The sequence below is a fragment of the Zosterops lateralis genome (genome assembly GCF_965231275.1).
Source record: "Zosterops lateralis genome assembly, contig: HAP1_HAP1_SCAFFOLD_72, whole genome shotgun sequence".
In the NCBI taxonomy this organism is placed as follows: Eukaryota; Metazoa; Chordata; class Aves; order Passeriformes; family Zosteropidae; genus Zosterops; species Zosterops lateralis.
Window position 1 is genome coordinate 69,623 of NW_028154598.1, and position 14,790 is coordinate 84,412.

Here is a 14,790-nt window from a genome sequence, read left to right on the forward strand (position 1 = left end):
TTTTGGGACAAACTGAGAGATTAGCATCAGCCACTAAAAAGGGGTTTAAGGATTTGAATTTGCAGCTACAAGCAACTAGTAGGATGGCTATACAGAATCGAATGGCATTGGATATGTTGTTATTAAAGGAACATGGTGTCTGCGGGTACCTACATGATAGAACAGATCATTGCTGTATCCATATCCCAAACGTTACAAAAGAAGTAGAAAAAGACATAAGTCAATTGGATGATATAGAGTCTAAGATACAGGAAACCAAAGAAGATGCTGAACACAATTGGATTGGAGCAATATTTAGCTCCTTAGGGATCCAGGTTTCTGGTTGGATATCTTCTGTTATTCAATATGTAATAATGATTATAATCTTGGTTGTGATTATTTTTGTAGCATATCATTGTTTCTTAGGAATGATCTTTAGGGAAAGGATGCATACGAGAAGAGTCATGAAGGCCATGACCCGAAATGAAGTCATGACAAGAATTACTCCACCACCATCTTATATAGAGACTGCTGCATGAAGAAGAGAATTGAGCATCCTCGCAACTGGTTGAAGAATGCTCAAAAGGGGGGAGTTGTTGCCATAAGGCCTCTGTTAGCAGTAGTTAGGCTAAGGAGTTGGTCCCTGTGCAGGCCCATGGGAACGAAACCTGAGAAATGAGGCCTGAGAATCTGCTGATGCAAGGAACAACATTTAAAGGACTTAGTAGAGCATGTAGTACATATAGGTATACAAATTACTTGTGAAATATGATTACATGGTTACCAATAAAATGTTTTCTATGGTGGGAGTTAAGCTTAGAGAATTAACCTTTATTTTAGCTAGAGCAAGCGTGCAAAATTTATAGCCTTAGAAAGGTTACCTGTAAGATGAATGTGAATGTACGTAGGAGACTGCACGTAGGCTGATGAAGTAAGACTTGTAACAAAGGTATAAAAGATGAGCATCTTTTGTAACCAACTTGGGACGCTGACTTTGAGACGCTAGTCCTCAGGTCCCCAGGGCCTCAAATAAAGCACCGCATAAACTGACACTGTTGGTTTGTGTTTTCTCTCGGGAACGGGCAGCAGAAGGGTACAAGCAATTCCCTATTGCTGCAATCACAATTTAAAACAAATTTTGAAATCAGTCCCCAAAATCTTTAAAAGAGGCTGCTGAGGTCAGTAAGATGGGTCCATGTCATCAGCACATTCACAAACTAAATACCTGAGTTCTCTTTTTCAAAAGATCAGTTACCTCTTAATGCAAAGTTACAGAAGATATTCCACTAAAAAGTTGGAGTTTGATTTTATCTTTTACATTTTATGTACATTTTTTTTCTTTTTCTTTTTTTTTCTTTTATTAAAGAGATAACATAATGTCTTTTGCTGCTGGTTCCCATATGGAGCAGCTCCCTTCCCTCTCGCTGAGCTGCTCAGGCAGAGCCCGGCAGCTCCTGGCCCTGCAGGGCTGAGGCTTTTCCCCATTGCTGGGCACAGACTGATGGAGCAGCACTGCTCAACACGGGGACACACAGAGGGAGCAGAAGCAGCTGCCTTTGTCCACCTGCAGCCCCAAGGCCCAAACTGTGAGCAGACAGGGCTGGAAGAGCCTGGCAGGCTCCCTGTTTGCTGTGCTGCCCCACTTGTGCCCGGCCCAGCTCTGCGGGAGGCAGAGGGAGAACAAGGGGCAGCTCCCTGCCAGCCCCAGCCCAGGGACCCCTCCGGCCCCGGGCCTTGGGGCACTGTCAGCACCTGCTGCTCCAGCCACGGCTTCTGCTGGCCCTGACAGCAACCACCAAACTGTGCCTGATCCCCAGGGAGCAGCAGCAGGGCCTGGATCTGATCCCTCACTCTGGGGCAGGGCTGGACAAATGACCTCCACAGCAGCAGCAGCACGTGGAGCTGACTTTCAGCACAGCCCCTGCCACTGTTCCCTCCCGTGTGCAGGGGTGTCACAGCAGCCTGAGGCACCTGGGAGCCCTCAGGGCCAGCAGGGACTTGAGATGGCAGCCCTGGGCTCCTGGGGGTTGTGCAAGGAACAGAAGTGAGGACTCCCTCTCCATGTGGAGCTCCCAGATGGAAAAGGCTGCTGCGACCAGGCAGCTCCAGGGGCAGAGAAAGGAGGGTCTGGACACTGGATCTGTGCCAGTTCCACAGTCCTGGGCAGCAGCCACCGAGCCCCAGGGGAACAGAGGGCACAGCAAGAGGGACAAAACCAGGCAAGGGCAGAGCCTGGAGAGAGCCAGAGCTGGGAGCAGGAACAGCTGCTTTATTGCACTCTTGGAGAAAGCTCTTGGCTGCTTCAAAGGGCTCAAATGCAGCAAGGGCAGAGTGGGACACCAAACAATGCTCCCGCTTCCACACCCTCCCCTCTCAGTGTCCCAGAAGGAATTGCATGAACTGTATTCTTCTCTCTGTGTTGTCTCCTTCAGTGTGAGCAGCTCAGCACCGGGAGCTGAAGGAGTTGAAGCCTCAGGCCACGGGAGCTGAGCAAGAGGAGACTTCCTGAGCAAATGAATGCTGCTAACATGGATCCAGCTGAATTCAGCAGATAAAATCATGGAATCACAGAATCCTTTCTGTTGGGAAAGACCTCTGAGCTGACCCAGCCCAGGCAGTCCCCAGCAGTGTCCAGCCCAGCCCTCAACCTGAAGTCCCAAAGGTCCCTGAAGTGCCAAGGCTGGACAGGAGGCCTGAGTGAGGCCTGAGCAACCGGCCCTGAGCCAAAGGTGCCTCTGGATGGACCTTCCAGCCCAAGGTTATCTTTGTATCTGCTCCCCAGTGAAATATCCCTGATCATTAGCGTTGTGTTTGATGTATCCACTCATTAGTGAAACGTGTATTGACCTTTCTGTGTTTAGAAGACAGACAAGGCCATGAAATGTGACATCTGGCCTTGTTTGGGGCTGGATGGGCAAAGTCACCTCCCCTGATTCCTCCTTGGGCTCTGGCCAGGCTTTGGGAGGAGCCAAGGAGGAGGATGAATCCAGATGTTGCCACCCTAGAAGTGCTGTCAGTTTGTTCATTCAGCACCATCAGAGCTGGGCCCTCTCCCAGCCAGGCTGGAGCCTCCCCTGTGGCTGGAGGAGCTGCAGGAATTCCCAGTGTCCGGGAGAGGCTCTGCAGCCCTTGGCTGTGACAGCTTCCCCCAGCTGATGTGTGGGTGTGGGTGCTGGGAAAGGCTGAGGGGAGCTGGGGATGGATCTTTCTCACTCCCTGCGGGCAATCCTTGGTGGGGATGATTGGGTGCATTGCTGAGCTGCTCCTTCTGTGCTCCTTTGCTGCTTTGAGCTGCAGTAAATTACACTTGAGTTGGTCAATTCCTTCAGCTAGTGTCTGTGTCTTTGTGCTGACCCTGCCCACTGGTAAAACAACATTGGCACAGTCTGGCCAGATCACAACAAAATGTCGCAATGTAAATGTAAACGTAAATGCAAATGCAAATGCAAATGCAAATGCAAATGTAAATGTAAATGTAAATGTAAATGTAAATGTAAATGTAAGGAATCTGTCCCATCAGAAATTCGGGGATGGGAAGACCTTCTCTAGACTTTGCTGGCTCTGGAGTGGGCTGAGGTCTGAGCACTGTGCAAGCCATGGGGGAGTCAGTTAAAAGAAGCTGAACCACTGGATGTCTTAAAATGCATCCAAAAGTTGCCTATGGAAAAAGGAAAAGAACTTGTGGCTTTGGAAGACAAAGCTGAATTTTGTTAAGAGCACATTGGAAACAGCACTAACAGAAGGAACAATTATTGTTGGAACACTCCCACATGGAGTGACAGAAGAAGGTTTCAATCTTGAACTCAGATGCATTTCTGCAAGTGAAATAATATTAATGTAATAAATAGCTATATACATATTTGTAATATAGTTAGACATATATATATTGTATATCTATATCTGTTCATATCAATTTCTATGTCTACATCTAAAATAATAATAATATGAAATTCTGCTGACAATACTGATTTGGTAGCTTTGGCTGCTCAAGGATGTAACACTAAATATCCTACAGAAAAGCATTGGCCAGGACCAAATTGTCAGTGGCCAACTTTGTGAGATTGTGTACAATGAAAAAAGGAGGAAGGGATGAAATTGGCTAATTTTACATGGTTTGCTGATACTGTGATGCAGAATGCTTTGTCTGTTACTGTGAAAAATACAGTGATTAAGGCTGCTGGGTTGTTCATATCCCAGATAATCCCCAAGCTGCAGGATTGGTTGAATGGATGAAGGGGTTGTTAAAAGAGCAGTTGGAAAAATGAGGAGATGGGAACCTGTCCTGATGGAAAACCCATGTCCCAGATGTGCTCCATACCCTTAACCATGGCCCCACTGGGGAAATGGAAACCCCCTGGGTGTGCAGGGCTGCACCCAGTTTGCAAGTTCAACCATGGACAGGGAGACTTTGACCTCCTGGGAAATTGTTCTGGGGGAGATGGCCCCTGACAGGCCACCCCAGAGGCTGCAGGGCTGGACCTTCATACATTGCAATTAATTAGGATAAATCAGAAGCAAATGAGGGTTACCAATACCAAAACAGGAATCAGAGTCCTCCAGGACACTTTGGTTTGGTCACTGCTCACTGGAGCTTGGCCTTGCAAAGTGTTCATGTCATGGGAGGAGGAATTGATGCAGAATATCAATGAGAAATTAAACTGATAGAAAGAGCAGTAGAAGAGTGACAGAAAGAAGACAATTCTTCTTGGTGGGATTGGCCTCATGGCTATGAAATTGGAGGCTGCTGTGAAATGTATTTGTGGCAGTGACTGTAATCATTGCAGTGTGAGCACTTGGTGTGTTATGATTCCATATTAGAGTTGTTGTGACACTTTGTGCTGGGAAATGGAGAGCTGAGACTGTCTAAAAAGAGACAGTCTCAAAAAAAAAAAAAAGGGGGATTTGATAAATAACATAAAAAAGCATCTCATTAGGCATGCTTTGAAAGGAATGCAAATTACAGATCTGAATGATGAACTTGAGCAGCACTTAATGGAAGGACAAGAGACAATGCCTTTATGCCTAACAGCTAATTTTAAACTGTGTTATTGAAGGAATTGTTATGGAGGTTGTTGTTCATCTCTAGAGAAAAGGACCAATTGAAATAGCAAGGCCTGAACAACAAGCCCTGAGCCAATGGTGACTTCTGGATGAACATTCCAACCAAATGCTTTATTTGTATTTGCTCATTAATGAATTGTTATTAGCAATTATCTCTGCATCTGTTCATTGGTGAAATGTGGATTTACCTTTCTCTGTTTGAAAACCAGATAAAGCCCTGTCTGGCCTTGTTTGGGGGTGAAGGATCCAGGTCAAGTCCCTTGGTTCCTCCTTGAGCCCTGGCCAGGCTTTGGGAGAAACCCAACAGAAGAATGAAACCAGATGTTCCCACACCAGAAGTGATGGCAGCTTGTTTGTTTAACAATGTAAAAGCTGGGCCCTCTCCCAGCAAGTTTGGAGGCCTTGTTTCCTGCAAAGGTGGACACACCTGCAGGAATTCCCAGTGTCTGGGAGTGGCTCTGCAGTCCTGGGCTTCTCCCAGCTGATGTGTGGATCAAGATGATGGTAAAGTCTGAGGGTAACTGCTGGTGGATCTTTCTAAATCACCACAGGCAGTCTTTGGTAGAAACAACTGAATGCGTAGCTGAGCTCCTTTTGTAATTCTTTGCTAACGATTATGTGCTTTTTTTGTAATTCTTTGCAGCTTTGCATTACATAAATGACACAATTCCTTAAGTTGGTGTCTGTGTCTTTGGTGCTGACCCTGACCACTGGTGAAACAGGGCCCCGTCCTGCCTAAGTGTCACCGGGGAAGACAAAAACCCTCACTCCAAATGTCACCCCTTCCTCCTTGTGCTCCCCACTTTATACACTGCACATGATGTCCCGTGGTCTGGGGTATCCCTGGGGTCACTTGGGGTCCCCTGTCCTGGCTGTGTCCCCTCCCAAGCTCCCCCCACAGCCCCAGCCCCTCCCCAGCGTGGCTGGACAAGGGGCAGGGAAGGCCTTGGCTCTGTGTGAGCTCAGCAAGAACAAACCCATCTCTGTGTGATCAGCCTGTGCTCAGCACCCGGCCCCAGCAGTGTCCCAGTGCCAGCCTCTGTGGCATCGGTCCCCACAAGGGCTTTCCATGGCAATGGCCAGGCCAGGTGACCCAGGTGTGGTGTCCCAGGGAGGGCTGCCATGGAAACAGTGGCCAGCCCTGACCCTTTCTGTCTGGCTGAGCTGCCTTTGGCCCTGGCAGTGGCGTTTGCTGCTGGTCCCGCGGCGCCTGAGCAGCCAGCGCGGCACTGGGCAGGTGGCCATGGCACAGCCCCCAGCAAGGGATCCCCTCTGCCTCTGGGCACTGACACCAGCCCTGAGCAAGGGGCCCAGGCAGTGGGCTCAGGGCAGTGCCCGTGGCCACAGCCCCTTGCCATGGCCCAGGCCAGCTGGGCATGATGATCCACCCTCACTCCTGGCCCAGGCCAGCCCTGCACTGCCCTTCCCCACTGCCTGTCTGCACACAAGCACTTCCAGGCCTCTCTGCATTTCCCTTGCCCTCACTCTGGGTTCACTCACACACCTCCCAACAACCCACCTGCAGCTTGGAGCTGCAAGGAGTTCAAAGCTTGTCTGTCCTTCAGCAGTTGGTCTAATTCTGCCTTCAGCCAACTCTGGATTTGTGTTTATTGCAGAGCTTCCTGTGTATCTAAAACATTCCTTGCATGGTTCTGCCTTGGGGAAGGGGAACCTCCTTGGTGGCACCTTGGGCTTGGCACACACACTTGAGGAGTGTGTTGTTTTCAGTGGGGAAACTCAGAAGTTTTAGGCTGCTTCAAAAAATAACAGAAGAAAACCCCTATGTTGGTTGAGTGCAGCCAGTTCTGCAAGCAAAGCAGGCCCCAGGTGAGTGAGGAGAGACAGGATGGGGTTGGGGAATGTGGAGCAAGGTTGTCCACACTGGGTCAGAACTCAAGGCACAGCTGCTCTGAGCAGGCCAGACCTCCTTGGGAGAGTCCCTGGATCAATATCAGTCACTGAATGCGTCAGGCACCTCTTCTCTAAAGAGAACAGTAATAAAATACATCCTTTCAAATAGAAATGTGTATTTCTTAGAAGCTCTTGGAAACTTTTCTCCATAACTGCAGTAGGAAACCTTCCTAATGAACTGCACCAGACCAGAGGGAAATCAAGGCACAGCCATGGTTTGTCAGCACTTCTTTGATCCTAATGAGCCCCGTGGTGCATTTGGTGCTGAGCCCTGGAACCTCAGGGCCTGAGAGGAGATTGCACAAACCTTTCCAGGAGTCAAAGTCAGAAGAAATGCCCAAAGTGTCTGGAAGCATTAATGGGTCCCACTGAGGTCCATCCCCAACATAGGCCTCTCATGGAATCCTTGGAGTAGAGAACTGGAGGTCAGGATTACACAAAAACTTCTCAGAGACTCAGTGTGGGAAGGAAAATCCAAAGTACCTTTAAAACCTTGAGTATCTCAAAGCATTAATGAGCCCCACTGAGTGTCAATGCAAAGCTCCCAAGGGACTCATTAAAGCAGATAATTGGAGGCCAATTATCACACACAGCACTCAGAGTCAGTGTCAAAAAGTAGTTCCTTAATAAACTTTGAGTACTGTGAAGTGCTAATGAGCCCCACTGAGTGTTTGTACTGACCCAGAATCCCAAAGGACTTGTTAAAGTAGATAATTGGGGCCATGATTGCACAAACTTCTCATAGAGTCAGTTTTAAAAGGGAAACTCCAAGTACCTTAAAATAACTAAAGTATCTTGAAGCATTAATGAGCCCCACTGAGTGTCATTACTGACAAAGCCTCTCAAGGGACTAATTAGAGCAGATAATTGGATTGCACAAACCTCTCAGAGATTCCAAGGCAAAGGCAAAATGCAAAGTCTTTTGAAAAACCTGTCACCACTGCCTGCAGTTCTCTGCTGTGCCTGGGGCCTGGGGATACTTTATCTCTCCTGTCCCTCTGTGGGACACATTAAAACTTCAAGAAACTTTGGAGTTGGATTCTGACTTGGAGCTCTGGAGAGGTTTCATCACCTCCCTCTGATGTTCAGGGCCTCATCACCAAGCCCCAAGAGGGTCATTAAATTTCTTGTTCTGTGTCTGTGCTGCTGAGCTGGGCTGGGCTCCTGGCACAGAGGCAGCTCCTGGCTACCAAGAAAAGCTACAAATACAGATTTCTCTTGATGAGCAGCTCTTCTCCCAGCCCAGCAGGGCTGGGGCACTGCCTGCAGCCACCCCGGGCACAGCACACAGGCACAGAGAGCTTCAATTACTCGAGGCTGGGAAGGGGTTGACAAGTGCCTGGGGGAGAATCACTCCCAGCCCTTGGCACAGGAACCTCTGGCTGCAGGACAATGCAGCTGCAGCTCCTGCAGTCCTCTCCTAAAGCTGGAACATCCCAATGCCTACAGACTCTGTGAGTACATTCTCTGCTTGTCTCCTGTGTAGAGCAGCCAGGGGTGCCCAGGGCTGTCCTGCAGAGCAGGGTCCTGCAGCCCAGGGCGCTGTGCTGGGGCAGGGACTCTGCTGCCTGCCAGGGACAGCTCTCAGCCAGCCCTGGGAGCTGCTCCCAGCACTGGGGGACAAGATCTGGGTGGAAGGAGACAGCTGGTAAGGCTTGGAAGTGTTCTTCTTGTGTGGGGAGGGTGCTGCATTCCTCAGGACTGCTCCCACCATGACATTTAACTGCAGAACATTTCTAAGTAGATTTTTCAGGGAGCACAGTGAGGCAGGGGCTGCATAAAAAGGAGAATCCTGATTTTTAACCTAGGAATCTGTGTTGCCTAAATGGGAAATTGCACACAGATATTCATCTTTCAGTTCAGGTTTAGAAAAAAGAACCAAGCAATTTTCTCTCAGATCTTACTAAACCAGGCAGTGACAGAAATTAGAACAGGGCCCCTTGCAGGCAGCATCAGTGTTGGTGTTCCAGGCTCCTCAGGGTTGCTCTGAGGTTGCCATCAGAGCCTGCAGAGCCAGAGCTGCCCCTGGGCAGTGCCTGAGCTGGGAGGGCTCTGCAGGGCAGAGCTGAGCCCCCAGGGCTGTGCTGGGCTCTGGCAGCACTGGCAGGGCCCAGCCCTGGGCACAGGGAAGCAGCTGCAGGCAGGGACAGCTCCAGGCAGCAGAGCCCTGGGCAGGCAGTGGGGGGAAAGTGCCACCAAGCTGGGCTGGGATATTGAAAGTCCTCTCCAAACCAAACTGTCCTATGATTAATTTTTTTACAGATGCCCATGCCAAGATGCCACAAATGTCCAACAGCAGCTCCATCAGCCACTTCCTCCTGCTGGCATTGGCAGACACGAGGCAGCTGCAGCTCCTGCACTTCTGCCTCTTCCTGGGCATCTCCCTGGCTGCCCTGCTGGCCAACGGCCTCGTCATCAGCGCCACAGCCTGTGGCCACCACCTACACAGCCCCATGTTCTTCTTCCTGCTCCACCTGGCCCTCAGTGACCTGGGCTCCATCTGCACCACTGTCCCCAAAGCCATGCACAATTCCCTCTGGGACACCAGGAACATCTCCTATGCAGGATGTGCTGCTCAAGTATTTTTTTTAGTTTTATTTGCTATAACAGAGTATTTCCTGCTGACCATCATGTGCTACGACCGCTACGTGTCCATCTGCAAACCCCTGCACTACGGGATCCTCCTGGACAGCAGAGCTTGTGCCCACATGGCAGCAGCTGCCTGGACCAGTGCCTTTCTCTATTCACTGCTGCACACAGCCAATACATTTTCCCTGCCCCTGTGCCATGGCAATGCCCTGGGCCAGTTCTTCTGTGAAATCCCCCAGATCCTCAAGCTCTCCTGCTCCAAATCCTATCTCAGGGAACTTGGACTTCTTGTGTTTTCCATCTCTTTAGGACTTGGCTGTTTTGTGTTCATTGTTTTCTCCTATGTGCAGATCTTCAGGGCTGTGCTGAGGATCCCCTCTGAGCAGGGACGGTACAAAGCCTTTTCCACCTGCCTCCCTCACCTGGCCGTGGTCTCCCTTTTCATCACCACTGCAGTGTTTGCCTACCTGAAGCCCCCCTCCATCTCCTCCCCATCTCTGGATGTGGCTCTGTCAGTTCTGTACTCAGTGGTTCCTCCAGCCCTGAACCCCCTCATCTACAGCCTGAGGAACCAGGAACTCAAGAAAGCTCTCACAGGACTGATGTCTGGATGCTTTTCAGCTACCACACACTGGCTGCTTCCTTGTGTCATTGGCTCCCAGTGCACATCATGACAGGCCAATACTCTCCATATTAATATTTCTTCTGTTTCTAATGCTGTTGTTTTGAAAGCAATGATGGTATTCATTCCCTCCAATTTCATTATCCCCCCTTCTTTGTGATCCAGAAACTTCATGTAAATAAGGAGAATTCAATTGTACTTAGGCAAAATAAATGAACTTGCAACATTTTTGGGTTTTTTCCCTTATCCTCATCAGAGCAGGAATGAACAGAAATGGGCACAGCTTTGTGGCTGCCCCAGCTCTGGGATGGGCCCTGGGCCTGGAGCAGGAGCAGCTCTGGAGGGCCCCGAGGCCGGGGCTGTTGTGCTGGCCTGGGCAGATGGGATGGCAGCAGGGGCTGCAGAGCTCTCAGGAGCTCAGGGACAGGGCAGCAGGGCACACGGGGAGCCTCCTTTTCCCTTGGGCCAGCACCTTGCCCGTGGCTGGGGCTGAGTCCTGTCTGAGCTGCAGCTCCTGCTGTGCCCTCCCGAGGGGCTGAGGCTGTGGGGCCCCTGCCCAGAGCCCCCTGCCCTGAGCAGAGCTGTGGGGCCAGAGCCGGCTGGGCTGTGCTGGGGAGAGGCCCTTGGTGCTGCACAGAGCTCAGGGCAGCTGGCAGAGCTGGCAGGGAGCTGGGCTGGGCTCAGAGAGCCTGGCACAGAAACCATCCATGTCCATCTCAGCCTGGGGGAGCGTGCAGGGGCAGGACTCAGCCCAGGCCTGGTGGGGCAGGGCCAGCGCCTGGCGAAGGCATTGAAAACAGGCAAGTGGCCCAGAGAGGAGGCTGCTCTGTGCCCTTGGTGGCACGGGCAGAGCAGGGAGGAGGCCCAGGACATTTGTCCCCAATGGCAGCCTCTGTCCCCAGGCGTTGGCAGCCCTGGCTGCTGGGCCCAGGTTTGGGGGCACTTTGGCTGTGGCCCAGCTCCATCCTCCTGCGGGGCTCAGGGCTGTTCCCGGCCATGGCCAGCCCTGCCCGGCCTCTCTGCTGGCCCAGAGCCCGGCAGAGCCCGGGGCAGGGCTGTCTGTGCAGCCCCACAGGGGCCACGGGCTGTGCAGGAGCTGTCAGAGGCTGCCCAGCAGGGAGGCCGTGGGGCACAGAGCCCCAAGGCTGCCGTGGGCACCACGGCACAGGGGCCGTTCCCACCCGCAGGGCTCCTGTCCTGCCCTGGGCCTGCACAGGGGCTGTGGCACCATGGCTGGGCCAGCGCGGCACAAAGGGGCCACGCAGCCGCTGCTGGGGGCTGACAGCAAGGCCAGGCACACACGAGGAATTGCTGGGCACTGCCTGCGCTGCCCAGAGCTGACTGTGCCAAAGGCACGGCTCAGCTGCCCCTTGGGGGCTGCAGGAAAACTCCAGAGCCCAAAGAGCCTCCATGGCTGTGCTGGAGACGAAGGCTGGAGGAGGGAAAGGCAGGGCTGCTGCGGGATGGGGAGGGGATTGAATTCCAGCCCACACCTCACTTCTCTGATCATCCCGGCACGGTGCTGCTCCCTGTTTCAGCCTGGAGCAGAGCAGATGTTTATGGGACAGGAGCCCCCCGGGGCTGTCAGGGACCTGCAGCTTGCAAGGTGCTCTGCTCTCCCTCAGCTCCTCTATGAGAGATGCCAACCCCAGCTGGGCACCTCAGGGCACAAGTGGCACTGCCTGTTCATGGGCACTCACCTGATCTCTGCCTGGAAAGGGGCACAGGTTTAAATTCCTGTTAAATTCATATTACACAAGCAAATCTTTATTATTTGGGTCATTTGAGTACAACGTTTTCCCACCAGGAACAGGAATTTCCTGGATCTACTGGATTCTTCTACTGATGCCAGGAGAAGAAATACTGGTCTTCCCTTCTACCTTTGCCACCAACATTCAGTCTAATATTTCATGACCTCCTTCTTTCAGGTGTTTCCAGCTCTCCTGTTTAAATGGCCATGTCAAAGGACATCTCTTCATTTAGAGCAGCTGGATCTATGTCTTTCCTGTTGCTCCCAGATTTCCTCCTGCAGCTATTCCCTGGTCATTCCAATGCACCTCCCTTGACTGGCTTCATGCTTTGAGCTTCAGGGAGTTGCCCAATCTTCCACAAATTTTAATAACTCCTTAGGTAGCATCTTAGTTGTATTTTTATCTTTTATATCATCTCTTCCTACGTCCTTGCCTGTATGGCAATCCCTTGTGGATTATGAACGTGTCAGATGTGTCTGGCATGTCACAAGGAGCTGAGGGAAGTGTTTTGATGTTTATTACATTTTATCCTGTTCACATTTTTATGTTGGCCATGAAAAAAAAACTTTTTTGTGGCTCTGAACCACACCAGTTCCTGGTCACTCAAAGGACACAAACCTGATGAGTTCTGGTTCCCAATCCAGTGGATGCTCTTTGACCCCCCTCCACAGCCAGAGCAGAACTCCCTTCTCCCAGAAAGTCCCTGGCAGTGGAGGGATGAAGGAGACAGGACAGGCTGTAGGGATCAGGTGCAGGGCAGAGCCAGGGAGAAGAATGACTTTTGCATTTGGTGGAGCTGTGCCTTCCCTTGGCTTTGTTGGCTGACAATGAATGAACATCCCTCTGTGACTGGGGCTGCTCCTTCTCCAAGGAAAGCAGCTGGGAGTTGGAGCCAAGGAGCTGAAAGCTGCAGGCCCAGCCTGGGCTGGAGGGAGCTCAGATTTGCACAAGGCTGCTCTGAGTCCCAGGGCTGGGATGGGGGAAATGGTGGGGTGGGGGTAGGGACAGAGTCTGATTGATTGTCAGCCATGAGGGGCCTTGATTTTCATATCTATTCAAACTGAACATTAGAAGGTACTTGGATTCTGGGTCAATTGGAGATTGCACATATAAAGATATTAATGAGAAAAAAAAACCTAAACAGGACCGAAACATTTTTTCCTCACTGTCTTTATAAATATAATACATTCACTTTGAATTCAGTTCTGAAGTCTGTCTAATTAACCACAAACATTTGAAAATTTAAATCAAATTATTCCCAGAGTCTTGGCCTGTTAAGGTGTTCTGAATGTTGATGAGCCCTGGGGCACTGAATTCCTGAACTGAAGAGCTGAAGGCTGAACAAGCCTCTGGAGAAGTCAAATCCTCCAGCAGCCCCCAAGTGTCCGAGGATGTCACAGCCCCCACTGAGGCCATCCCTGCCCACAGACCGTGGGGGAACGGGCACACAAGGAGAGCGTCCCTGGGGCTGGGCAGGCAGAACTCAGAGGCACCAGCGGGTCCAGCTGGGAAATGGAGTGTGCAGTGTGGCTGTGACAGCCCTGCCTGGGCTGTGCCAAGCAGGACAGACAAGCCCTGACCCCCATCCCACAAACAACTCTCTGAATTAGACATTTAATAGGAATTACAACTGTTTGTGTACTCTGAGTTAGAAACACTGGAGAAATATCAACAAGAGGTTCTCAGGAGCTCAAAACAACAAAACAGCCTTTACAGGGAAGTTCAGAAAAATGGACAAACTTTGGCAAAAGGTTTAATATGACTTTCAATCAACAAAAAACACTTCTGAAAGCGTTTACTTGGCCCATTCTACTTTGCAAAGTCTACACCTGTTCAATTTCAAGTTACTCAAAATTAGCAAGAGCAGGGAATCAGAAGAAGACAGAGAAAGAGAGAAAGACAGGAAAGATACAGGGAAGCACACACAGAGCTTGTAACTCCTGGATTCCAGTAGTGTTCACACAGAAATTCCAAAAGGAGGGAGGGTCAAGCTGTAGATGTGTGCTGGCCTTGTGGTCAGCCTTAAATACCCCTTGTTCTTCCTGGGCCCTTCCCCCAGGTGGGACTTGGGGCCATCTGGTCACTCAGGAGCTGGGCTGGGGGCTGCAGAGGTGGCAGTGGAGCATTGCCTTTGGTGTGCCAGGGACTGGCAGACACTGCTGTGTGGGAAGACAGAGACAGTGCTTATGGCACTCCTGCCTCTGATATATTGCAGTGTGTTAATGACCAAAGAGTGGGAACAGCCTTGCCCTCACAGCTGTGGGTGTGACAAAAGAGTGAGTGAGTTGGTAGAGAGTCAGTTGGGGTCTGCTGGCTGTGCTGTGAGGATGAAGGGACAGGAGGTCGTGTGAGGGACAGAGAAGGGAAGCCACTGTCCGAGGGACAAACAGGGTCAGGGGGCCGTGCTCGGGACAGGAAGCAGCGAGCTGGGACTGCAGAAAGAAGAGAGAAAGAGCCAAAGCTGTGGGGAGCTGCCTACAGGATTGCTACATAGAAAAGGTATGAAACACATCTAGATAACATGGTACTGATGCCTGAAGCACTCTGAAGTTTTTATTGAAGCACTCGGAGTTCAGTGGCCCTCTCGACTACAACACTGCTGGGCTGGGATAGAGGCTCTGGGGGGATTGGGGTTCCAGGGCAGGGCAAGGCTGGACCTGCCCCTTCCTGCCCCACACACGAAATGTTCCCAGCCAACAATCTCCTCTGATCTCTCACAAGAGGCAATGTTGGAGGTGGAATCCCAGTTGTGGCCATGGGCACCTGGACAAGGAGGACAGTTCTTTCCCATAGGAAGGAAAGCACAGAGTCTTCCCCGGGGTTTTGGGGACAGATGAGAGGTGACCCTTGTGAAACCATTGCCAGCCAGACTTGTCC

General features: G+C 51.0%; 1 protein-coding gene across 1 annotated transcript; it reads left to right on the forward strand.

Annotated features, from left to right (window-relative positions):
- Positions 1-9,236: 9,236 nt before the first annotated feature.
- Positions 9,237-10,214, forward strand: LOC310906581 (olfactory receptor 14C36-like; the record flags this gene model as incomplete). The annotated part of the gene is made up of 1 exon (XM_083885320.1): positions 9,237-10,214. The coding sequence occupies one exon, from the start codon at positions 9,237-9,239 to the stop codon at positions 10,212-10,214; it is 978 nt and encodes a 325-aa protein (XP_083741446.1).
- Positions 10,215-14,790: the final 4,576 nt, after the last annotated feature.